The 26,571-nt window shown below is 44.2% G+C and overlaps 1 protein-coding gene across 1 annotated transcript in view; it reads left to right on the top strand.

The window, feature by feature from the left end:
• Nucleotides 1-26,571, top strand: part of LOC139167088 (diacylglycerol O-acyltransferase 2-like) — a 41,147-nt gene that overhangs the window by 1,940 nt on the left and 12,636 nt on the right. Inside the window, exon 2 of the mRNA XM_070751517.1 lies at nucleotides 14,386-14,505. Within this exon, the coding sequence (XP_070607618.1) occupies nucleotides 14,386-14,505 (120 nt within the window). The remainder of the gene's footprint in view (nucleotides 1-14,385; nucleotides 14,506-26,571) is intronic.

Raw genomic sequence — 26,571 nt, 5'->3', positions numbered from 1 at the left:
GTCCCCCCTTTTCCTTCTGTTGTCCAGACTATACAAATTGAGTTCATTAAGTCTTTCCTGATATGTTTTATGCTTAAGACCTTCCACCATTCTTGTAGCCCGTCTTTGGACCCGTTCAATTTCGTCAATATCTTTTTGTAGGTGAGGTCTCCAGAACTGAACACAGTATTCCAAATGTGGTCTCACCAGCATTCTATATAGCGGGATCATAATCTCCCTCTTCCTACTTGTTATACCTCTAGCTATGCAGCCAAGCATCCTACTTGCTTTTCCTACCGCCTGACTGCACCATTCACCCATTTTGAGACTGTCAGAAATCACTACCCCTAAATCCTTTTCTTCTGAAGTTTTTGATAATTCTATTATTTGGGAGATAAACCCCTCCCCTATATTTGACTTCCATACACAATTCAGGGTAAAAGATTAAAACCCACCTGACATGGCAAGAAAATGTAGGAATGTTGAGCCTCTGGTAGCATTTTCTTTAGCAATGATTTAAAAATAAAAATAATAATAATACTAGATACCAACCATTGGAAAACCAGAACTGATTAAATGCATGTTTTGGGGAGCTTGTGTGCTTACATCCTTTTTTAAACTTTTGGTTTAATGGAATCATTGAGGATGTTTTTGATTTACATGTTTGCCTCTTTCATCTTATCCTGGTTTGAGATTGGTTTTCGGTACTGTTGATCTGGGGTTAGGTAATGCTGTAATACATGGGTCAATTGGTATTTTATTGCTTTAATGCAATATTTTTCAACTTTGGCCGCTTGAAAATGGATGGGCATGCTCACCCAGGATTCCAGCATGCCCGCACTAAATACTAACCATGGTGAGTTTTGAATGCTGGTTAGTTTTTTAGGACTTCGTACGTTTTTGAACTTAGAAATGTTGGCGTTTAATCTGACCTTAATTTAAGGATGTTCTTTAAACCCAGCCTACAGGAGGTGTAACTATCATCTTATCCAGTCATCCCAAAACATTTTTTAAAGAGATTTGCTTTGATCGCAGCAAAGCTTGAAAAAACAGGTCAGGCGCCACTAGGTGCCAATTCTGGACACTTTACTCTTGCAAGATGGGCATAGTGGAGCATCCATGTTTGAAGGCAGTCTACCTCTGAAGCTGTTTCTGCTAGGAACTCTCAAGAAAGGGTATCATTTCAACTCCTGTAAGAGCAGACTTCTGCTCTGACCAGCCTGATTTTTGTGATCTGTTGGTTGTTTTTGAGAGAAAGGTGAACTTTAGATTCTCCAAACTCTGTAAAACTTAACCTGTAATCCCTCAGCTATTTGGGGAATGAGTGCAGGCAGCACCAGCAAGGTCAGAGCGAAGATCCACCTGCCAAAATCCACAAGTTGGAACTCTGCGGAGCTCAGCACACGAGAAAGGTCCAATCTGGCAGGACCTTTTAAGTGTCCAGCTGCCAAAATACAGGGTAGTCCTCGACTTATGACTATAATTAACACCCCCCACGTAGTTTTTGTTGCTAAATGAAACATTTGTTGAGTGAATTTTGCCCCATTTTACGACCTTCCTTGCCACAGTCATTAACGGAATTGCGGCAGCTGTTATTTATTAATTAGATTTTTATGCCGCCACTCTCAAGGCTAGTAACACAGTTGTTAAGTGAATCTGGTCGCAAAAGGGGATCACGTGACCCAGGCACACGGCACCTGTCAAAAATATGAGTCGGTTGCCGAGCGTCTGAATTTTGATCGTGCGACCGTGGGGATTCTGCGACGGTCGTTCAGTGTGAAAAAAAGCCATAAGGCAACTTTTTCCAGTGATGTTGTAACTTTGAACAGTCACTAAATGAACGTTTGTAAGTCGAGGACTGCCTGGAGTGCGGCATGTGAATCTTTCTTTGTAGCAATGCTCTTTCTGCAGAATCCTCTATTTCAATGTTGATTCGTTGTTAGTTGAATTAACCTGTGGAAAAGTTTGGTGTTTAAGGCATCAAGCTAGAAAGGAGGAGATGGTGAATTCTAGTCTTGCCTCAAGCATTATTATTATTATTATTATTATTATTATTATTATTATTATTTATTGGATTTGTATGCCGCCCCTCTCCGCAGACTCGGGGCGGCTAACAACAGCAGTAAAACAGTACAACAAAATCCAATACTAAAAAACAGTTAAAAACCCATTATATAAAAACCAGTCATACATACAAACATACCATACATAAAATTGTGAAGGCCTAGGGGGAAAGAGTATCTCAGTCCCCCCATGCCTGGCGGCAGAGGTGGGTTTTAAGCAGCTTACGAAAGGCAAGTAGGGTGGGGGCAATTCTAATCTCTGGGGGGAGTTGGTTCCAGAGGGTCGGGGCCGCCACAGAGAAGGCTCTTCCTCTGGGTCCCGCCAAGCATGAAAACTGGGTGACTTTGGGCCAATCACCAGGAGACTGTGAGTTCTAGTCATGCCTTAGGCATGAAAGCCAGTTGGGTGACTGGGCCAATCACCAGGAAATGGTGAGTTGTAGTCCCGTCTTATCCATGAAAGTGTATTGGGTGACTTTGGGCCCATCACCAAGAGCTTGTGAGTTCTAGTCCCGGCTTAGGCGTGAAAGCTGGCTAGGTGTCTGGGCCAATCAGCAGCAGACAGTGAGTTCAAGTCTCACCTTTGCCATGAAAGCTGACTGGCTTTCGATTTGGTCCATTTAGGGTTAGGGGTGTACTCACTTTTGTTACCAGCCAGTTAGACATTAATGGCTGTGTGTTGTGTTATTTTGAGGGGACAGCACATTTACGCTGTTATACAAGCTGTACACTCACTACTACACATTGTCGCCAAGTGTCATTTCTTCAGCGTTGTCTCATGAAAAGGTATACTTAAATATTTACAAAATGTGAGAAGGGGTGTGTATGCTCACTTCTGTGACATGCTGTATTGGTCCTAAGACATTTTTTTTTCAGTGCCACTGTCACTTTGAATAGTTGCTAAACAATTTATTTTATTCTTTAGTATTAGTATTATTTTACTTTATTAATTCAACTGTCTGTTTGTGTCTGTATGTCTGTCTGTCTATCATCTATCTATCTATCTATCTATCTATCTATCTATCTATCTATCTATCTATCTATCTATCTATCATTGCTCATTGCTCACAGTCACTCATGCCCTCATCACCTCGAGGTTCGACTACTGTAATGCTCTCTACATGGGGCTACCTTTGAAAAGTGTTCGGAAACTTCAGATCGTGCAGAATGCAGCTGCGAGAGCAGTCATGGGCTTACCCAGGTATGCCCATGTTTCACCATCACTCCGCAGTCTGCATTGGCTGCCGATCAATTTCCGGTCACAATTCAAAGTGTTGGTTATGACCTTTAAAGCCCTTCATGGCACTGGACCAGAATATCTCCGAGACCGCCTACTGCCACACGAATCCCAGCAACCAATTAGGTCCCACAGAGTGGGCCTTCTCCGGGTCCCGTCAACTAAACAATGTCGGTTGGCGGGCCCCAGGGGAAGAGCCTTCTCTGTGGCGGCACCGACTCTCTGGAACCAACTCCCCCCAGAGATTAGAACTGCCCCTACTCTCCCTGCCTTCCGTAAACTCCTTAAAACCCACCTCTGCCGTCAGGCATGGGGGAACTGAAACACCTCCCCCGGGCATGTTTAATTTATGCATGGTATGTTTGTGTGTGCGTCTGTTAGTTTATGGGGTTCTTTTAAAGCTTGTATAAATTTTAAAGTTTTCTGATTATTTATGATTTGTTCTATTCTGTTGTGAGCCGCCCCGAGTCTTCGGAGAGGGGCGGCATACAAATCTAAATAATAAATAAATAAATAAATAAATAAATATCTAAATATCTATCTATCTATCTATCTATCTATCTATCTATCTATCTATCTATCTATCTATCTATCATCACCCTCTATTTACAAATACGTATGCAGATATGTGGTTTTATTTTAATGTTGGATGCTACTTAGAGTTGTTTTGCATCAAGATGTACAGTAAACAAATTAAACCCACCTCTGTCGTCAGGCATGGGGGAATTGACATGTTCCTTCCCCCCTAGGCTTATAAAATTTATGTATGGTATGCTAGTGTGTATGATTGGTTTTAACTTGTGGTGTTTTAAAATTAATTTAAATATTGGATTTGTTTACATTGTATGGCGATTGCTGTGAGCCGCCCCGAGTCTGCGGAGAGGGGCGGCATACAAATCTGATTAATAAATAAATAAATAAATAAACAAACAAACAAAGAAACAAATAATAGTCTTGTAAACTTCCTACCGGATTCCTCTCGTTCTGTACTGTACAGAAAAACTAATCGGCTTCTAAAAGTTGCAGGCAGGCAGATTTGTCCAGATGTTATAGCTCAGTTCCATTAACTCTGTGGATGTTTTGGTTTTTTATGCCTTATCTGTTAATGCCTAATTGCATCGGTGTCTTTGTTTTAACTAACCTCCTTCTGTCTGTGGTCTGTTTTGTTTTTTGACTGTTTTCCTTTTTCTGCATTTCTCCAATCCATGTTCGTGTCTGTTACTGCTTGAGGTTGGCCTCAAGCTTGTGCAATTGATGGATGGGTAGGTAAAGCAGGGAGCTGAGAGCAGATTCAATGGGCTGTGAGAATAACCTTGAGATTGACGCAGAAGGAAGAACAGGATCCAGACAATGGTAGGCTTAGTATCCTAGGTTTTACAATAGAAATAGAATAACAGAGTTGGAAGGGGCCTCGGAGGTCTTCTAGTCTAACCCCCTGCTTAAGCAGGAAACCCTGCACCACTTCAGACAGATGGTTATCCAACACCTTCTTAAAAACTTCCAGTGTTCAAAAACTTCTGGTGGCAAGCTGTTCCACTAGTTTATTGTTCTAACTGTCACAATATTTCTTCTTAGGTCTAGGTTTCATCTCTCCCTGATTAGTTTCCATCTATTTATGATTATTTATTTATTAATTATATTTATATGCCCGAAGGACTCCATCTATTGCTTCTTGTCCTTCCTTCAAGAGCTTTGGAGAATAGTTTGAGTCCCTCTTCTTTGTGGTAGCCCCTGAGATATTTGAAGATTGCTATCATATATATGTATATTCAATTCAATTCAATTTATTAGATTTGTATGCTGCCCCTCTCCGAAGACTAGGGGTGGCTCACAATATGATATTTATATGACATTTATTTATTTATTTATTATTATTATTATTTATTTATTTATTATTTATTTATTTATTGGATTTGTATGCCGCCCCTCTCCATAGATTCGGGGCGGCTAACAACAGTAATAAAAAACATCATGTAAATCCAATACTAAAAACAACTAAAAAACCCTTATTATAAAACTAAACATCCATACAAACAAACATACCATGCATAAATTGTAAAGGCCTAGGGGGAAAGAATGTCTCAATTCCCCCATGCCTGACGGCAGAGGTGAGTTTTAAGGAGCTTACGAAAGGCAAGGAGGGTGGGGGCAATTCTAATCTCTGGTGGAGTTGATTCCAGAGGGCCGGGGCCGCCACAGAGAAGGCTTTTCCCCTGGGCCCCGCCAAGCGACATTGTTTAGTTGACGGGACCCGGAGAAGGCCCACTCTATGGGACCTAACCGGTCGCTGGGATTCGTGCGGCAGAAGGCGGTCTCGTAGATACCCTGGTCCGGTGCCATGAAGGGCTTTATAGGTGATGACCAACACTTTGAATTGTGACTGGAAACTGATTGGCAACCAATGCAGACTGCGGAGTGTTGGTGTTACATGGGCATTTTTGGGAAAGCCCATGATAGCTCTCGCAGCTGCATTCTGCACAATCTGAAGTTTCCGAACACTTTTCAAAGGTAGCCCCATGTAGAGAGTGTTACAGCAGTCGAATCTCGAGGTGATGAGGGCATGAGTGACTGTGAGCAGTGACTCCCGATCCAGTTAGGGCCTCAACTGGTGCACCAGGCGAACCTGGGCAAACGCCCCGCTCGCCACAGCTGAAAGATGGTTCTCTAATGTTAGCTGTGGATTGAGGAGGACGCCCAAGTTGCGGACCCTCTGTGAGGGGGTCAATAATTCCCCCCCCCAGGGTGATGGACGGACAGATAGAATTGTCCTTGGGAGGCAAGACCCACAGCCACTCCGTCTTGTCTGGGTTGAGTTTGAGTCTGTTGACCCCCATCCAGGCCCCAACAGCCTCCAGGCACCGGCACATCACTTCCACTGCTTCGTTGACTGGACATTATTTATTTATTTATTTATTTATTATTATTATTTCTAAGATTTGTATGCTGCCCTTCTCCGAAAACTCCGGGTGGCTCACAGAATTATAGAAACAAAGCGTACAAAACGAATCCAATACATTAAAAAACTACAGCTAAGAACCCTATATATTATGATATATTTATATATGACATATTTACCAGTGATGATGAACCTATGGCATGTGTGCCACAGGTGGCATGCAAAGCCATATCTGAAGGCAGGTGAGGCGTTGCCCCATATCAGCTCCAGCACATGTGTTCCCTGGCCAGCTGATTTTCAGCCTTATTTTCGGCCATTTTTGCTCTCCTCAGGTTTCAGGAAATGGCTAGCGGCCCAACCGGAAGCTTCCGGTTCAGTGATGCCTGTGCCTCACTAAACTGGAGGCTTCAGTGAGGTACAGGCCTCACTGAAGCATCAGGACTTCTGGTAGGCCCCGAGTTGTGATTTTTTTTTTTTTAGTGTACCCAAATGAGGAAATTAGAACCGTCGGGTAGGAAGGGACTTTTGAGGCCAAAACAACCAAACAACCCCCCCCTCGCTAATCCTAGGTTGTTTAATTTGTGTGTGTGTGTGTGTGGTTTAGTTGTCCTGTGCAAATTTTACTTTACGTAGTTTTTCTTAGTTTATGGTTCAGGATGTATGAATCCGGAGAAAGGACAAATTTTGCTCCAAGTGTTCTGTGTGAATGAAATCCATCTTGGTACCCTGTTCCCCCCCAAAAATAAGACCTCCCCTCATCATAAACCCAATGGGGCTTTTGAGTGCATGGCAATAAGGCCAAGTGCTTATTTCAGGTTTCAAAAAAATATAAGACAGGGTCTTATTTTCAGGGAATCTCCCTCCCTCCCTCCTTCCCTCTCTCTTTCTCTCTTCTGTTTCCCCTCAAAATAAGACATCTCTGATAATAAGCCCAATGGGGCTTTTGAGTGCATGGCAATAAGGCCAAGTGCTTATTTTAGGTGTTGTGGTTAGCTCTGGCCCAGCTCCTCCCCCAAGGACTGTGGATGTGGGGGAGACATCCAAATTCTGCAGGCCTGTTTTGCCCCCCCCCCCCCCGGTGGAATCTGATGATGAAGGCTCCTCTGACCAAGAAGACATGAGTGACAGGGAGGAGGAGAGTGTGGCAGACAGCTCAGAAGGAGATCAATTATCTAGCTCCTCCTTGGATTCGGAACAAGAGTTAATGATACAGCCACGCATGCGGAGAGCGATGCATAGGCAACAACAACTGAGAGATTATTATCAAAGAAAATGAGGCCACCTGTGGTTGGGTGGGGCTGTGGTCATTAGTGAGGCTGCTATAAAGAGCAGCCTGTGGGTTTGGCCATTGTGGAGGATTATCTGATCGTTGTGTTTCGTGACTGCTTTACTGACTTTGACTTTTTGTGTGCTGATTTTTCCCTGCTTTGAAACTAAACCAGAGCAAAGTGTGTTTCACTTTGTGAAAGAAGAAGGACTGTGAATTGCCTCACAGCTGCAAGCTAAGTATCTCAGAACTGATAAGGGACTTGTACAAATTACCAGTTTGTTTGGAGACAAGTGCGCTTTGCTATACCAAAAGAGGTCTTGGTTTAAGTGAATTTTCATTATAAAGAACATTGTTTTGAATTTTCAAACGTGTGTGTGTCTGAAATTTGTACCTGTGAATTTTTGGGAGGATTCTACCAGAGAGCCCGACAGAACATTTAGGATTCAAAAAAAATATAAGACAGGGTCTTATTTTCAGGGAATCTCCCTCTCTCCCCTCCCTCCCTCCCTCTCTCTCTCTCTCTCTCTCTCTCTCTCCTATTTCCCCCCAAAATAAGACCTCCCCTGATAATAAGCCCAATCAGGCCTTTGAGTGCATGGGAATAAGGCCAAGCGCTTATTCTTGGGTTCAAAAAAAGGGTCTTATTTTCTAGGAAAACACCGTAGTTCCAAGGAGTTCCAATAACAAACACTGCAGACTTCAATCGCAGGACAGAAGGGGACACCCAGCCGATAACTCATTAGAAGAAATTGTACTTTATTCCGGATTGCTTAATTTGGCTTCGCTTCACCCAAGGTTGTGCAGAGAGTCCAAACTCGTGGCTTTGTGCCACCGGAGTGTTTTTCATGATAAATAAATACTGAGGTACCTCGATTGAGATTAGATTTCATCAGCTGCTTGGATGTTTGCCCAAAAAATAAAATAAAGAGAGTTTTGCAGATATTGGAGTTTATAGGGGCCAGAGCATAGGGGCAGTATCGTATTCCTGCCGATACCGGTAGAAATAATTGAGGTGTGTGAGCAGCTTTGCATTTCTGGTGTGTGTGTGTGCACGCGTCCCAGCGAGATTTTGCTTCTGCGCATGCACAAGAAGCAAAAATCTCACAAGGGGACACATGCATGTGAGAGATTTCAGCAATTTTTGGCTTCTGCACATGTGCAAAAGCAAACAAATTGCCGAAATGTCATGCGTGCGTCCCCTCACAAGTTTTTGCTTTTTGTGCATGCACAGAAGCAACATGTTGCTGGGACGCGGCAGGCGCGCTGGAGACAGAAAGCTGCGCATGCAGCGCACCGGTAGCGCCAGTAGCGGCAACCCCCACCTGCATACGGGGGTCAAGAGGGAAAGCAAAACACCCCCCCTGGCTAACAATAAGGAAATGGAGATTACATAAAGTGATTGCATTTGTTAGGAATTTTTACAGCCAAAACCAATTTATCTATCTATCTATCTATCTATCTATCTATCTATCTATCTATCTATCTATCTATCTATCTATCTATCTATCTATCTATCTATCTATCTATCTATCTATCTACCTACCTACCTACCTACCTACTTATTCATTCATTCATTCATTCATTCTTCAGATCGTGCAACTTCAGATCGTGCAGAATGCAGCTGCGAGAGCAGTCATGGGCTTTCCCAAAATTGCCCATGTAACATCAACACTCCGCAATCTGCATTGGTTGCCGATCAGTTTCCAGTCACAATTCAAAGTGTTGGTTATGACCTATAAAGCCCTTCATGGCACCGGACCAGATTACCTCAGGGACCGTCTTCTGCTGCACGAATCCCAGCGACCAGTTAGGTCCCACAGAGTGGGTCTTCTCCGGGTCCCGTCAACCAAACAATGTCGCTTGGCGGGACTCAGAGGAAGAGCCTTCTCTGTGGCGGCCCCGGCCCTCTGGAACTAACTCCCCCCAGAGATTAGAATTGCCCCCACCCTCCTTGCCTTTCGAAAGTTGCTTAAAACCCACCTCTGTCGCCAGGCACGGGGGGGACTGAGATATACTTTCCCTCTAGGCCTTTACAATTTTATGCATGGTATGTCTGTATGTATGATTGGTTTTTATATAATGGGCTTTTAACTATTTTAAGTATTGGATTTTGTTATACAGTATACAGTACTGTTTTATTGTTGTTGTTAGCCTCCCCGAGTCTGCGGAGAGGGGCGGCATACCAATCCAATAAATAAATAAATAAATGTTAGCAATAGCAGTTTTTTGGGGGAAAGCTCAGAAGCAACGTGAGAAAATATTATTTGACTGAAAGAGTAGTAGATGCTTGGAACAAACTCCCAGCCAACATGGTTGGTAAATCCACAGTAACTGAAATTAAACATGCCTGGGATAAACATATATCCACCCTAAGATAAAATACAGGAAATAATATAAGGGCAGACTAAATGGACCATGAGGTCTTTTTCTGCCGTCAGTCTTCGATGTTTCTATAGGTATAGTGTTTGAGTAATGGGTGGGACTACTAGAAGACCTTCAAGGTCCCTTCCAACTCTGTTATTCTGTATGGAGAGAAACCCTAGTTGTGTTGTGATCTCTGATTTCAGTCATTGCCATGGCAGCACAATTAGCCCTCATCATTGACCAACCAACCTGCTGTCGTATCTCAGCCCCATGAAGGGGGTAAAAAAACAAAACAAAACAGCAGCAGGTTTTTGCAAAGATCATTTTTCGACATTGCCAGTTTCCAAGCCAACTTTCCTCGGCGGATGATTCATGCAGATCAAGAATGCACGGGTGATTAAACCCAACGCTGCCCTTGCACGACTGAAATACAAGGAGAAATAGAAGTAAAAAACATCACCCCAGGAATCCCTACATAAGTGAATTGTTTCAGAAGCTGCTGGAGATCATATATCCCAGTAGACGGTCAGATCCCACAGAGTTGGCCTTCTCCAGGTCTTGTCATAGAAACATAGAAGATTGACGGCAGAAGAAGACCTCCTGGTCCATCTAGTCTGCCCTTATACTATTTCCTGTATTTTGTCTTAGGATGGATCTATGTTTATCCCAGGCATGTTTCAATTCAGTGACTGGATTTACCAACCACATCTGCTGGAAGTTAATTCCAAGCATCTACTACTCTTTCAGTCAAATAATATTTTCTCACGTGGCTTCTGATCTTTCCCCCAACTAACTTCAGATTGTGTCCCCTTGTTCTTGGGTTCACTTTCCTACTAAAAACACTTCCCTCATGAATCTTATTTAATCCTTTAACATATTTAAATGTTTCGATCCTGTCCTCCCTTTCCCTTCTGTCCTCCAGACTCTACAGATTGAGTTCATGAAGTCTTTCCTGATAAGTTTTATGCTTAAGACCTTCCACCCTTTTTGTAGCCCGTCTTTGGACCCGTTCTATTTTGTCAATGTCTTTTTATAGGTGAAGTCTCCAGAACTGAACACAGTACAGTGATCCCTCGGGTTTCGCGAGGGTTCCGTTCCAAGACCCCTCGCGAAACTCGATTTTTCGCGATATAGCGGTGCGGAAGTAAAAACACCATCTGCGCATGCGTGCCCTTTTTTTCATGGCCGCACATGCGCAGATGGTGGAGTTTGCGTGTGGGCGGCGGGGAAGACCCAGGGAAGGTTCCTTCGGCCGCCCAACAGCTGATCTGCTCCGCAGCGCGGCAGCAGCGAGGAGCCGAAGATGGGGTTTCCCCGTTGCCCAGGCAACGGGGAAACCCCATCTTCGGCTCCTCGCTGCTGCCGCGCTGCGGAGCAGATCAGCTGTTGGGCGGCCGAAGGAACCTTCCCTGGGTCTTCTCGCCGCCCAGGCAAAGGGGAAACCCCAAGATTGCTTTCCGCTTGCCCGTTCGCCCGGCCGCTCCGCTTGCCTGTTCGCCCGCCCGCCCGGCCGCTCCGCTTGCCCGTTCACCCGCCCGCCCGGCTGCTCGCTTGCCCGTTCACCCGCCCGCCCGGCTGCTCGCTTGCCGCTCGAGAGCAAGAGGGGGAGAGATAGAGAAAGAGAGAGAAGGAAAGAAAGAGATGAGAGAGGGAGGAAGAGAGTGTGAGAGAGGAAGAAGCAAGAGAAAGAAAGAGAGAGAGAAAGAAAGATGAGAAAGGAAGGGAGTGACGTCATAGCGTTTCGCAAAGATCGAGATCGTGAAACTCGGGGGATCACTGTATTCCAAATGTGGTCTCACTAGTGCTCTGTACAGCGGGATCACAATAATAATAATAATAATAATAATAACAACAACAACAACAACAATAGTAATAATAATAATAATAATAATAATAATAATAATAATAATAATAGTAATAATAATATATTTTATACCGCCAGGCATGGGGGAGTTGAGATAGCTCTTCCCCCTAGGCCATTACAAGTTATGCATGGTATGTTTGTGTGTATGTTTGGTTTTATAATAGGGGTTTTTAGTTGTTTTTATTATCGGATTGTGCATGTTGTGTTTATTGTTGTTGTTAGCGGCCCCGAGTCTGTGGAGAGGGGCGGTATACAAATCCAATAAATTATTATTATTATTATTATTATTATTATTATTATTACTATTACTATTATTATTATTATTAGTAATAATAATTAAAAAACACATTTATTTATAGTGAGTGCCCTTTTAACAAAGGGAATAACAGCATGTTAGCAATCTCCTTCTTCCTGCTTGTTATATCTCTAGCTATGTTAGCCAAGCAATGTCACCTGGCGGGGCCTAGGGTAAGGGCTTTCTCTGTGCCAGCTCCAGTCCTTTGGAACCAACTCCTCCTAGAGACTGAGCATCTCTTGTGGGCCACTAAGAGATGACCCTCAGGAAATCACTTGGCCTCCTGGTTGCCAATAGCAACCTCTCTTTCTCCTTCCTCTACATATTGGAAGGTTGTGTGGCATACAATGGCAGGTTGGAATCCAATTCATATTTCATACTTCCGTGGCCCAAGTCCCAATCGTTAGGCAATGCTTACATGCTGAGCCCAGAAGTAAGATAACGGCCTTCGGTTTGTTTGACATTTCCGGATTGGTCAATGGATAACTTTGGGAGATTTGCGGATGGTGAAAAATCTACTTGCAAACCACCCTTTCTTTATGAGCCGGGCAGATTGACTTTTCCTCTAAGGAAACACTGTCAACACTTGGTTGGATCTTCTGTAATCTACTTCCTCTCTTGTTCACCTGCTTCTGGGCTGTTCAATTAACCTCACCTGGAGTTTTTTCCCATTTGCATCTGAGCATGGCTGAAAAGGTGTCCATTTTAGCTCTGCTCTGCTTTTAACATTGCTGTTTATAGCAGTGTTTCCCAACCTTGGCCACTTGAAGATATCTGGACTTCAACTCCCAGAATTCCCCAGCCAGCATTTGCTGGCTGGGGAATTCTGGGAGTTGAAGTCCAAATATCTTCAAGTGGCCAAGGTTGGGAAACACTGGTTTATAGCATAACAGAGTCCTATAGTCCAGCCCCACTGCCTAAGCAGGAAACCCTATAGAGTAGTCCTCGACTTAACAACAGTTCGTTTAGGGACTGTTCAAAATTACAACAGCGCTGAGAAACGTGACTTATGACCATTTTTCATACTTTGGAATGAAAAAGTAGCAGCCCCATGGTCACGTGATTTATATATTGGACTCATATATTATATATTGACTCATATTATGCCCCAGTTGAATACTAGAACAGGGGCCCTCAAATGTTTTATTTTTAATTTTAAAGTTTTCTCTACTGAGTTTTACAAAGTAATAAGTAAAAGAAGGTGTATACACCCCAATAGCTTACTTTTTTTACAGATCTTACCCATTTCATCATGTTCCTTATAGTATTTCCATTTTTGCATTTTAATATATTTAAATTTCTATATCAATCCATTTATATTTACCTTTGCAAATTGTTCATTGCATTATTTATCTGTTTTTGTATGCCATTACATATCTATCTATCTATCTATCTATCTATCTATCTATCTATCTATCTATCTATCTATCTATCTATCTATCTATCTATCTATCTTTCTTTCTATCTATCTATCTATCTATCTATCTATCTATCTATCTATCTATCTTTCTATCTATCTATCTATCTATCTATCTATCTATCTATCTATCTATCTTTCTATCTATCTATCTATCTATCTATCTATCTATCTATCTATCTATCTATCTATCTATCTATCTATCTATCTATCTATCTATTAAATTTGTATGCCGCCTCTCTCCGTAGACTCGGGGCGGCTCACAGCAGCGATAGAAACAATGTACAATACAAATCTAATAATACGAAGTTAAAAACCCATAATTTAAAAAACATCCACACAACACATCATACATAAATTATGTAGGCCTGGGGAAGATATTTCAATTCCCCCATGCCTGACGGCAGAGGTGGCTTTTGAGAAGTTTACGAAAGGCGAGGAGGGTGGGGGAAATTCTGATCTCTGGGGGGAGTTGGTTCCAAAGGGTCGGGGCCGCCACAGAGAAGGCTCTTCCGCTGGGCCCCGCCGAATGACATTGTTTACTCGACGGGACCCGGAGAAGGCCAACTCTGTGGGACCTAACTGGTCACTGGGATTCGTGCAGCAGAAGGCGGTCCCGGAGATAATCTGGCCTGATGCCATGAAGGGCTTTATAGGTCATAACCAACACTTTGAATTGTGACCGGAAACTGATCGGCAACCAGTGCAGACTGAGGAGTATTGGTGAAACATGGGCATACTTGGGAAAGCCCATGATTGCTCTCGCAGCTGCATTCTGCACGATCTGAACTTTCCGAACACTTGTATCACTTTACCATATTTCTATTCTCCATGCAATTATACCATAGATTCCAAGTATTGTAATGCTCTGAATCATTTATTCCCTTAATTAATTAGTCAGTCAGTAGGGAATGTGGAGAGTCAAATTCAAAGCCTCTGGGGGGGATCACTTGGGGAAGCCTTTGGAAATCACTCAATTCTCTTCTTTTTCTCCTTTTAGGGACCGGTTCCAGCATCTTGTCGGCCCTTCAGGATCTGTCTTGGCTGTCCAAGTCAAAAATGGAGAAGCAACTGCAGATCATTTCAGTGCTACAATGGGTGGTCTCATTCCTTACGATGGGTAAGACCTTGTCTCATACGCTCGGGACTTTTGGGGCGGGGCTCTTGAGAAATAGGGATGCGTGGAGTACGAAAGGCGCCTTCAAGAGAGATTTTATTTATTTTATTTTATTTATTTATTTTATCCAATACACGATACGTATTGAAGAGAATAGACATGAAGTATTATATATAAAGAAAAGATATAAAAATAGAGGAGAAGATATATGAAAGGAAGAAAAGATATATGATATATGAGATAAAGGGGAGATAATTGGACAGGGGACGAAAGGCACACTTATGTACGCCCCTTACTGGCCTCTTAGGAACCTGGAGAGGTTTAGGTTTAGGTTTATTGGATTTATATGCCGCCCCTCTCCGCAAACTCGGGGTCAATCGTCAATCGTGGAGAGTCTAAGGGAGGTCAATCGTGGAGAGTCTAAGGGAGAAATGTTGGGGGTTAGGGGTTGACACTACTGAGTCCGGTAATGAGTTCCACGCTTCGACAACTCGATTGCTAAAGTCATATTTTTTACAGTCAAGTTAACTGTATATCTTGAGCCAAAAGACCTGGACACCAGTCCCAAGTTTTATCTACATCGTGATCCAAAATATGAGTGTGACCGTGACTTCTCAAGGCCATTTTGGGGGCGGTGTGTTGGGGGGGGAGCAGAGTTCCACCCCTGTTTGGAACAAATGGATTTTCTGCACACATCTAAACTTGTTTGCGGAAAAATCTGGCTTCATGCCCCCTCTGGTGTTTTCCACCCACGGATCACAAAATCTGCCCCTTTTTCTTGGCACTTTTCCTTTTGAAAAGACCGAAGATAACTTTACTTTAGGTAAAGTCCTGAACTTAGGACCGTTCCTTTAATCTTGATTCAGATTTACGATGGCTTTGAAAAAGTGTCTTATGACTTTCCTGTATGACTGTCGCACAATTACTGCGGTCAGTAGTGGGTTCTGAAACCCTTTACTACTGGTTTGCATGCACACTTGCGCGTCCACGTAATGTTTCTGTGAATGCGCAGAAGCAGCCCGCTGGTGGCGCTACCAGTTCACAGAACCGGGCCGAATCGGGAGCAACCCACCACTAACTGTGCTCCGGCAATTGTAATTTTGGGTGCATTTGACAAGAGGCATCGACAAATGGTTGCAGCGTCCCGGGGTGACGCGGCAGGAATTTGGGACAGATTTTCGGCAAAAAGACATCCATTTGGGGATTCTGGCTTGATTAACGACGGGTGATTTGCTTTGCAGAGGTTCTGTGCTATAATTCCCACCTGGTGTCTTATCTTTGCCTGGGACAATTCTGGGAGTCGAAACATAGAAACATAGAAGTCTGATGGCAGAAAAAGACCTCATGGTCCATCTAGTCTGCCCTTATACTATTTTCTGTATTTTATCTTAGGATGGATCTATGTTTATCCCAGGCATGTTTACATTCAGTTACTGTGGATTTATCTACCACGTCTGCTGGAAGTTTGTTCCAAGGATCTACGACTCTTTCAGTAAAATAATATTTTCTCATGTTGCTTTTGATCTTTCCCCCAACTAACTTCAGATTGTGTCCCCTTGTTCTTGTGTCCACTTTCCTATTAAAAACACTTCCCTCCTGGACCTTATTTAACCCTTTAACATATTTAAATGTTTCAATCATGTCCCCCCTTTTCCTTCTGTCCTCCAGACTCTACAGATTGAGTTCATTAAGTCTTTCCTGATAAGTTTGATGCTTAAGACCTTCCACCATTCTTGTAGCCCGTCTTTGGACCCGTTCAATTTTGTCAATATCTTTTTGTAGGTGAGGTCTCCAGAACTGAACACAGTATTCCAAATGTGGTCTCACCAGCGCTCTATATAGCAGGATCATAATCTCCCTCTTTCTGCTTGTTAGACCTCTAGCTATGCAGCCAAGCATCCTACTTGCTTTCCCGAAGTGCACCAATATTTGAGGGAGGGGAGTGTACTTGTTAATTTCACCCAACGCTTGCCGGCGGAGCTCCAACACTTGAGACTTTCAAAGGGAAATTGGACTGCCATTGGTCCAAAATGGTGTAGGGTAGTGATGGCAAAACTATGGCACAAGTGCCATAGGTGACACGCAGAACCACGTCTGCTGGCACACAAGCTGTTGCCCTAGCTCAATTCCAGAGTGTCTGTTTGTACCGGCCAGGTGATTTTTGGTTCGCACAGAGGCTCTGGGAGGGCATTTTTGGCTTCCAGAGAGCTACCGGGAGACAGCTGAAGGTGTTTTTACCCTCTCCCAGCTCGAGGGAAACCTTTGGAGCCTGGGGAGAGCAAAACACAAGCCTACTGGGCCCACCAGAATTTGGGAAACAGGCCGTTTCTGGCCTCCAGAGGGCCTCTGAGGGCTGGAGGAAGCTGTTTTCGCCCTCCCCAGGCATTGAATTATGGATTTCGGCACTCGTGCATGCAAAATAGTCCGCCTGCACGCATTTTCGGCACCCGAGGACAAAAAGGTTTGCCATCACTGGTGTAGGGCCATGATGGTGAACCTATGGCAATGCGTGCCACAGTTGGCACGTGGAGCCATATCGGAGGGCACGCAAGACTTTGCCATGTTTCAGAGAGGGTCCACAACTTGGGCGTCCTCCTCGATCCACAGCTCACATTAGAGAAACATCTTTCAGCTGTGGGGAGGGGGACGTTTGCCCAGGTTCGCCTGGTGCACCAGTTGCGGTCCTATCTGGATCGGGACTCACTGCTCACAGTCACTCATGCCCTCATCACCTCGAGGCTCGACTACTGTAATGCTCTCTACATGGGGCTTCCTTTGAAAAGTGTTCGGAAACTTCAGATCGTGCAGAATGCAGCTGCGAGAGCAGTCATGGGCTTTCCCAAAAATGCCCGTATCACACCAACACTCCGCAGTCTGCATTGGTTGCCGATCAGTTTCCGGTCACAATTCAAAGTGTTGGTTATGACCTATAAAGCCCTTCATGGCACCGGACCAGATTATCTCCAGGACCGCCTTCTGCCCGCAAGAATCCCAGCGACCGATTAGGTCCCACAGAGTGGGCCTTCTCCGGGTCCCGTCAACTAAACAATGTCATTTGGCGGGACCCAGGGGAAGAGCCTTCTCTGTGGCGGCCCCGGCCCTCTGGAATCAACTCCCCCCAGAGATCAGAATTTCCCCCACCCTCCTCGCCTTTCGTAAGCTGCTTAAAACCCACCTCTGCCGCCAGGCATTGGGGAATTGAGATACTCTTTCCCCCTAGGCCTCTACAATTTTATGCATGGTATGTCAGTATGTATGGCTGGTTTTTATAATAAGGGTTTTTTAGCTGTATTATTATTGGTTTGCTACATATTGTTTTTATCAATGTTGTTAGCCGCCCCGAGTCCATGGAGAGGGGCGGCATACAAATCCATTAAATAGATAGATGGATGGATGGATGGATGGATGGATGGATGGATGGATGGATGGATAGATAGATAGATAGATAGATAGATAGATAGATAGATAGATAGATAGATAGATAGATAAATGTTTCAGCTGAAGCATGCATGCTTGTGCTGGCCAGCTGATTTTCGGCCCTGGAAAAGGCCATTTCATCCTCCGGATGCTTCAGGGAACTCTTCCCTGAAACTCCGGAGGCAAAAATATCACCCAATGGACAAACCGGAAGTTTGGAAAAAACGTACTTCCGGTTTGCCATTGTGCTGTTTTTTGCACTCCGGAAGGTTCAGGGAAGCTTCCTGAAGCCTCAGAATGCAAAAAAACAGCACAACGGGCAAACAGGAAGTGCATTTCCCAAACTTTCGGTTTGCCCATTGTGGTTTTTTTGCACTTCACGAAGATTCTTCAAACCCTCCGGAGGGCAAAAAACAGCACAACGGCAAACCGGAAGTGTTTTTTCCAAACTTCCGGTTTGCATGTTTTGGCATTTCCTTCATCTACCAGGCTTCAGAAAGCATGCGCAGGGGGCAGCGGTATGTGTGTATGTACATGTTTTTTTGGGGGGAGGGAAGGGGTGTGGGCACATCCACACCCCTTTTGGCACATGAGCCAAAAAAAGGTTTGCTCTCACTGGTGTAGGGACTCCTGCTTGAGCGGGGCGGGGTGGGGGTTGGACTAGATGACCTACACAGTCCCTTCCAACTCAATTAATAATCTAAAAAAATCTTTTGGCAAGTGTAAGCTGCCCTATCCTTGATAAATGATCAAAAATACGCTTCTCTTTACTTGGGCAACCCTTGGCAGAGGAGTTCGTTAAATAAACAATGCGACATTTATCAAACCGTGGAAGGCAATCCTGGGCATTGCTTGTATGCTATGCTATCAGAACATGGCATGACCCCAAGGATCGGAATACAGTGGTACCTCTACTTACGAACTTAATTCGTTACATGACCAGGTTCTTAAGTAGAAAAGTTTGTAAGAAGGAGCAATTTTTCCCATAGGAATCAACGTAAAAGCAAATAATGCATGTGATTCCTAGAGAGGCCCCACGGAGGCTCCTCCCTGCCTTTTCCAGCCCTGTTTCCTCCCAGGAGATTCCTAGAGAGGCCCCACGGAGGCTCCTCCCTGCCTTTTCCAGCCCTGTTTCCTCCCAGGAGATTCCTAGAGAGGCCCCACGGAGGCTTCTCCCTGCCTTTTCCGGCTCTGTTTCCTCCCAGGAGATTCCTAGAGAGGCCCCACGGAGGCTTCTCCCTGCCTTTTCCGGCTCTGTTTCCTCCCAGGAGATTCCTAGAGAGGCCCCACGGAGGCTTCTCCCTGCCTTTTACGGCCCTGTTTCCTCCCAGGAGATTCCTAGAGAGGCCCCACAGAGGTTTCTCCCTGCCTTTTCTGGCCCTGTTTCCTCCCAGGAGATTCCTAGAGAGGCCCCACAGGGGTTTCTCCCTGCCTTTTCCGGCCCTGTTTCCTCCCAGGAGATTCCTAGAGAGGCCCCACGGAGGCTTCTCCCTGCCTTTTCCGGCGCTGTTTCCTCCCAGGAGATTCCTAGAGAGGCCCCACGGAAGCTTCTCCCTGCCTTTTCCGGTTACAGTTTCGGAGGCTCCGGTTTGTAAGTAGAAAATGATTCTTGAGAAGAGGCAAAAAAAATTTGAACACCCGGTTCTTATCTAGAAAAGTTCGTAAGTAGAGGTGGTTGTAGGTACAGGTACCACTGTAACAGGATTGGAAGGGACCTTGGAGGTGGTCTAGTCCAGGGGTAGGCCAGGTTGGCTTTTCTATGACTTGTGGACGTCAACTCCCAGAATTCCTGAGACAATCATGTTAACTCAGGAATTCTGGGAGTTGAAGTCCACAGGTCATAAAAGAGCCAACTTTGCCTACCCCTGGGACTCTAGTCCAACCCCCTTGCTCAAGCAACAGACCCTATACCCGTGATGGCGAGCCTATGGCACAAGGAGCCATATCTAATAAATAAGTAAGTGAGTGAGTGAGTGAGTGAGTGAGTGAGTGAGTGAGTGAGTGAGTGAGTGAGTAAGTAAGTAAGTAAGTAAATAATAATTGTAACAACAACAACAACGAGTTAGAAGGGACCTTGGAGGTCTTCTAGTCCAACCCCTTGCTTAGGCAGAAAAACCTGGAGGGGTCTGTAATATGGCAAATGATTTAGCTTTACTAGATAAATGGTCAAAGCAATGGAAACTGCAGTTCTGTGTTAGCAAAAACTTCAGAAGAGAAGGATTTAGGGGTAGTGATTTCTGACAGTCTCAAAATGGATGAGCAGTGTGGTCGGGCAGTAGGAAAAGCAAGTAGGATGCTTGGCTGCATAGCTAGAGGTATAACAAGCAGGAAGAGGGAGATTGTGATCCCCTTATATAGAGCGCTGGTGAGACCACATTTGGAATACTGTGTTCAGTTCTGGAGACCTCACCTACAAAAAGATATTGACAAAATTGAACGGGTCCAAAGACGGGCTACAAGAATGGTGGAAGGTCTTAAGCATAAAATGTATCAGGAAAGACTTAATGAACTCCATCTGTATAGTCTGGAGGACAGAAGGAAAAGGGGGGACATGATCGAAACATTTAAATATATTAAAGGGTTAAATAAGGTCCAGGAGGGAAGTGTTTTTAATAGGAAAGTGAACACAAGAACAAGGGGACACAATCTGAAGTTAGTTGAGGGAAAGATCAAAAGCAACATGAGAAAATATTATTTTATTGAAAGAGTAGTAGATCCTTGGAACAAACTTCCAGCAGACGTGGTTGGTAAATCCACAGTAACTGAATTTAAACATGCCTGGGATAAACATATATCCATGCTAAGATAAAAATACAGGAAATAGTATAAGGGCAGACTAGATGGACCATGAGGTCTTTCTCTGCCGTCAGACTTCTATGTTTCTATGTTTCTACACCACTTCAGACAAATGGTTATCGAACATCTTTAAAACTTTCACTGTTGGAACATTCACAACTTCTGGAGGGAAGCTGTTCCAATTGTTCTAACTGTCAGGAAATTTCGGAATTCAACGACTATTTGTGTTCAAAATTCCTTTCCCAAAGAGCTCCCCCCCCTTTGACCAAACTAATACATCTAATAAATATAATAAATTGGCCATTTTATCACGTCCGATTGCAACCGTTCTATATGTATGTGGATTCGATGGGATAATTCATTGTGGTTTATTATGGGTTTTAATGTTGTTATTACTAATTATTTCACTTGTTTATTGTATGTGCTATTTATTGTTGCAAGTGCCCTGAGTCCCATTGGGATTGGGCGGCATAGAAATCAAATAAATTAAATTATTAAATCTAATACATCTATTAAATCTAATAAATCCATAAACTGGCATTCCTGGCTCTTCATCCAGCGCCAGCCTGACCGTCTCTGTGCCAGTAAACATGTGTATTGCTAGAAGGGTTATTTTTACCACCCCCCTCCGGGGACAAAGTGCAATTAAATTGCAGAGGAATTTGAAGGAAATTCCTCCCTTTTTTTTTGCCGCTCGGTAGCATTTTAATTGCAGGCTCTAAACAGTCTCCAACGTTTCCCCAGGTGGGAGGCTTCCTGCCTTGTCAATGGGAGTTTGGGATCGTTTTTCGTGCCCTTAGCTGCGCGTGGCACTTTTATGGTCCCTCCGGGGCAGGGTTCGTCCGAGACGGTGGCTTCATTCGCGGGTAGTCCTCGACTTACGACCGCCACGGAGCCCGGCATTTCTGTTGCAAAGTGAGACATTTGTTAAGGGACTTTTGCCTCGTTTTACGACCTTTCTGTGGCCACAGAATCGACACAGGTGAATGAACAGGTATTCCCCCCCTCTGATTGGCTTTGGGGCATCAGAAGGTCGCCAGAGGGTGTCATGTGACCACCAGGACACTGCGACCGTCATAAATAAGGAGTCCGTTTGCCCAAGCATCCAAATCGGAAGACCAGGTGGCCGCTTGCACATGTGCACACCGGAAACTGTATGCACACTGGGCAGCTGTCATTCTGCTTTCTGGCACATGTGGACATGCACACTCCCCAAAAGAAGGAAGGAAGGAAGGAGGGAGGGAGGGAGGGAAGGAAGGAAGGAAGGAAGGAAGGAAGGAAGGAAGGAAGAGGTTGAAGGTAGGAAAGAAGGAAAGAAAGATGGAAGGGGAAGGGAGAAAGGAAGAAAAAAAGAAAGAAAAAAACTAAGGGGGAAGGAAGGAAGGAAGGAGGGAAAGAAAGAAAGACTGAGAGGGAACAAAGGAAGGAATGAAAGAAAGAAAGAAAGGAAGAGGGGAAGGGAGGAAGGAAAGAAAGAAAAAAGAAAGGAAAGAGGGAAAGGAAAGAAGGAGAAAGAAAGAAAGACAGACAGACAAACAGACAGAGAGGGAAGGAAGAAAGGAATAGAAAAGAAAAAAAGAAAAACTGAGAGGGAAGGAAGAAATGAAAGAAGGAAGTAAAATAAGAAAGAAAGACTGAGAGGGAACATAGGAAAGAAAGAAAGAAAGACTGAGAAAGAAAGGAAGAAGGAAGGAAAGAAGGAAGGAAAACGTTTTGATATCCAGTGCTGAAAAGGTTTGCCAACATGGGAATAGAATAGAATAGAATTCTTTATTGGCCAAGTGTGATTGGACACACAAAGAGTTTGTCTTCGGTGCATATGCTCTCAGTGCACATAATAATAATAATAATAATTAATAATAATTTATTAGATTTGTATGCCGCCCCTCTCCGAAGACTCGGGGCGGCTCACAACAATAATAAAAAACAATATTATAGCGAAACAAATCTAATATTAAAAAAGAAGCATATAAAACCCTATCGTATTTAAATACCAAACAACACATGCATACTAAACATAAAATATAAAAAAGATGAAAGGTAGAAGTGATAAATAAACCATAGTCATCATAAATACTTTCATCATTAATCTCATCACCGGCTCAAGGTTGACTCAGCCTTCCATCCTTCCGAGGTGGGTAAAATGAGGACCCGGATTGTGGGGGAAATAGGCTGGCTCTGTTAAAAAGCCAGGGAGAGATTCAACATGGAGATAAGGAGGAACTTCCTGACGGTCAGAGCGATCAACCAATGGAACAACCTACCAGCGGACATTGTGAACTCCAACACTCTGGACATTTTTAAGAAAAGATTGAACTGCTACTTGACTGGTGTACTATAGGGTTCCTGCTTGGGCAGGGGGTTGAACTCGATGGCCTTTATGGTCCCTTTCAACTCTAACAATGAATGAATGAATGAATGAATGAATGAATGAATGAATGAATGAATGAATCAATGAATCAATGAATCAATCAATGGGCTATTGCTAACATGCTGTAAGAAGATAGGTAATAGGAAAGACGAGACGAAGAATAGCAATACTGTACAGTCTTAGTAAATAGTTTAACAGTGTTGTGGGAACTACCGGTAGTTGTTAAGCAGAGTGATGGGCAGGAGGAGGAAAAACTATCCTTGTGTCTAATTGTTCTGGTGTGCAAAGCCTTATAGTGGGTTGTGTTTGACCTCAGGAGGTTGGGGAGGTTGTGGCTGGGATGGGCGTGGCTGGAGTGGGCGTGGCTGGGGCGGGTGTTGCTGGGGTGGGCGTTGTTGGGATTTTGGTAGCCTTTTTCATCTTAAGGAAAACAATTAAAGGTTGTAGGTTATCAATACAGTATTTGCCAATAATGTGGAATGCCTGTGGTTGATATTGACTACAAAGCCTACTTATTTACTCAGCTTAATGAAAAGATTATTTACTCAACTCCTGTTTATCTAAGTTAATTAAAACTCCTCTGTTTGTCTAATCCCAGCGACCGATTAGGTCCCACAGAGTTGGCCTTCTTCGGGTCCTGTCGACTAAACAATGTCATTTGGCGGGACCCAGGGGAAGAGCCTTCTTTGTGGTGGCTCCGACCCTCTGGAACCAGCTCCCCCCAGAGATTAGGATTGCCCCCACCCTCCTTGCCTTTCGGAAACTCCTTAAAACCCACCTCTGCCGTCAGGCACGGTGGAATTGAAACATCTCCCCTTCCCCATGTAGTTTCTGTGTATGATTCGACTGTGTGCTTGTTTTTTATATATTGGGGTTTCTTTTGGATTTTTTAACCTAAAACTGTAATTTAGATTGCTAAATATTAGATTTGTTACTATGTATTGTTTTTTACCATTGTTGTGAGCCACCCTGAGTCTACGGAGAGGGGCGGCATATAAATCCAAAAAATCTAATCTAATCTAATCTAAATAGTAAATAGTTTAACAGTGTCGTGGGAACTACTGGTGGTTGTTAAGCAGAGTGATGGCAGGAGGAGGAAAAACTATCCTTGTGTCTAGTTGTCCTGGTGTGCAAAGCCGTATAAGGGTTGTGTTTGACCTCAGGAGATTGGGGAGCTGGTCGCTGGGGCGGGCGTGGCTGGGGCAGGCATGGCTGGGGTGGGGGTGGCTAGGGTGGGGGTGGCTAGGGTGGGCGTGGCTGGAGTGGGCGTGGCTGGGATTTTGGTAGCCTTTTTCAGCTTAAGGAAAACAATTAAAGGTTGTAGGTTGATTATCAATACAGTGGAACCTCGACATACGAGCAGCTCTACTTACGAGCTACTCGAGATAAGAGCTGGGAGGGGAGCGACATTTTTGTTCGCCTCCCGAGCTCACATTCGGGATACGAGCGCCAAGGAGCTGTCTCCTGAAGCCGAACGCTAACTTCCGCGTTCGGCTTCAGGAGACAGCTCCTTGGCGCTCGTATCCCGCGCGCCGCTTCGCAGCTGTCTCCTGAAGCCGAACGCAGAAGTTAGCGTTCGGCTTCAGGAGACAGCTGCGAAGCGGCACGCGTGTTTTAAAAGGTTGCAGCTGGCCTGGGGGGCTCGGGGGGGTGCTGGCAAGCCCCCCAGGCCGGCTGCAACCTTTTAAAACACGCGCGCCACTTCGCAGCTGTCTCCTGAAGCCGAACGCTAACTTCCGCGTTCGGCTTCAGGAGACAGCTGCGAAGCGGCGCGGGTGTTTTAAAACGTCGCAGCCGGCCTGGGGGTCTCGGGGCTAACTTCTGCGTTCGGCGGCAGCATTTTTTTTTGTTGTTGCACGGATTAATTGACTTTACATTGTTTCCTATGGGAAACAATGTTTCGTCATACGAGCGTTCCGACTTACGAGCCTCCTTCCGGAACCAATTAGTCTCGTAAGTCGGGGTTCCACTGTATTTGCCAACAATGTGGAATGCCTGTCTGGTTGATATTGACTACGCAGCCTACTTATTTACTCAGCTTAATGAAAAGATTATTTACTCAACTCCTGTTTATCTAAGTTAATTAAAACTCTGTTTGTCTAAGGTAAAAAGTTAATTAGACACTGTTCTGTTTAGTTAGCAATCACACTTTGACATGATCTGTCTGTATACTATATGTTATACATTAATCATTTAGCGTTGTTACTAAGTTAGTCAAGTTAACTTTTTGTACTTGTATACACAAGGAATTCGTTATAAGAAATAAAGGCAAATCTGAGAGAGTCAGAGTTTCTGAACACGGGGGCAGCTCAGATCCGAGAAATTTCTTCCTAACTCGGACAAGCTTTGCTCAAGAAACCTTGTCTCTGTCTCTACAAGAGGCCGTTCTTGTTTTACAACAGATTGTTTAGTGACCGTTCAAAATTATAATGGTGCTGAAAAAAAAGTGTCGTGCCCATTTTTCATACTAAAATTTGCAACCTTCTGACTAGGAAAGGTAATGGGGAAGCCAGGTTTACTTAACAACCTTGCAGGGATTGACTTAACGAAGGCAAGAAAGGATGTAAAAATTCATTTCACAATTCTTAACAACAGAAATTTATTTTATTATTTTATTTTATTTGATTTGATTTGATTTGATTTGATTTGATTTGATTTCATTTCATTTCATTTCATTTCATTTCATTTGATTTGATTTGATTTGATTTGTATGCCGCCCCTCTCCGTAGACTTGGGGCGGCTAACAATAGTGGTAAAAACAACATGCGACAATCCAATACTAAAACAACTAAAAACCCTTATTATAAAACCAATCATACTACAAACATACCATGCATAAATTGTAGCAGCCTAGGGGGAAAGAATATCTGAGTCCCCCCATGCCTGATGGCAGAGGTGGGTTTTAAGGAGCTTACGAAAGGCGAGGAGGGTGGGGGCTATTCTAATCTCTGGGGGGAGTTGGTTCCAGAGGGCCGGAGCCGCCCCAGAGAAGGCTCTTCCCCTGGGTCCCGCCAAGTAACATTGTTTAGTTGACGGGATCCGGAGAAGGCCCATTCTGTGGGACCTAACTGGTCGCTGGGATTTGTGCGGCAGGGATTTGGGGGCTCAATTGTGGTTGTAAGTCTAGGGCTACCTGTATCAGAAAGTTATTATTATTTATTATTTCTTAGATTTGTATGCCGCCCCTCTCCGAAGACTCGGGGTGGCTCACAACAATAAAAACAGTACAAATCCAATAGTTAAAACAATTAAAAACCCTTAATATATAAAAAACCCCATACATCTCATATAAACCATACATAAAACAGAACAGTCCAGGGGGAATCAATTTCCCCAGGCCTGACGGCAGAGGTGGGTTTTAAGGAGTTTGTGAAAGGCAAGGAAGGTGGGACGACATTGTTTCGTCAACAGGACCTGGAGAAGAATAACTCCTAACCGGTCGCTGGGATTCGTGCGGCAGAAGGCGGTCTCGGACATTTGATTTT

Source organism: Erythrolamprus reginae, chromosome 4 (genome assembly GCF_031021105.1).
Source record: "Erythrolamprus reginae isolate rEryReg1 chromosome 4, rEryReg1.hap1, whole genome shotgun sequence".
Classification (NCBI taxonomy): Eukaryota; Metazoa; Chordata; class Lepidosauria; order Squamata; family Dipsadidae; genus Erythrolamprus; species Erythrolamprus reginae.
This window is presented reverse-complemented; position numbering and strand designations above follow the sequence as displayed.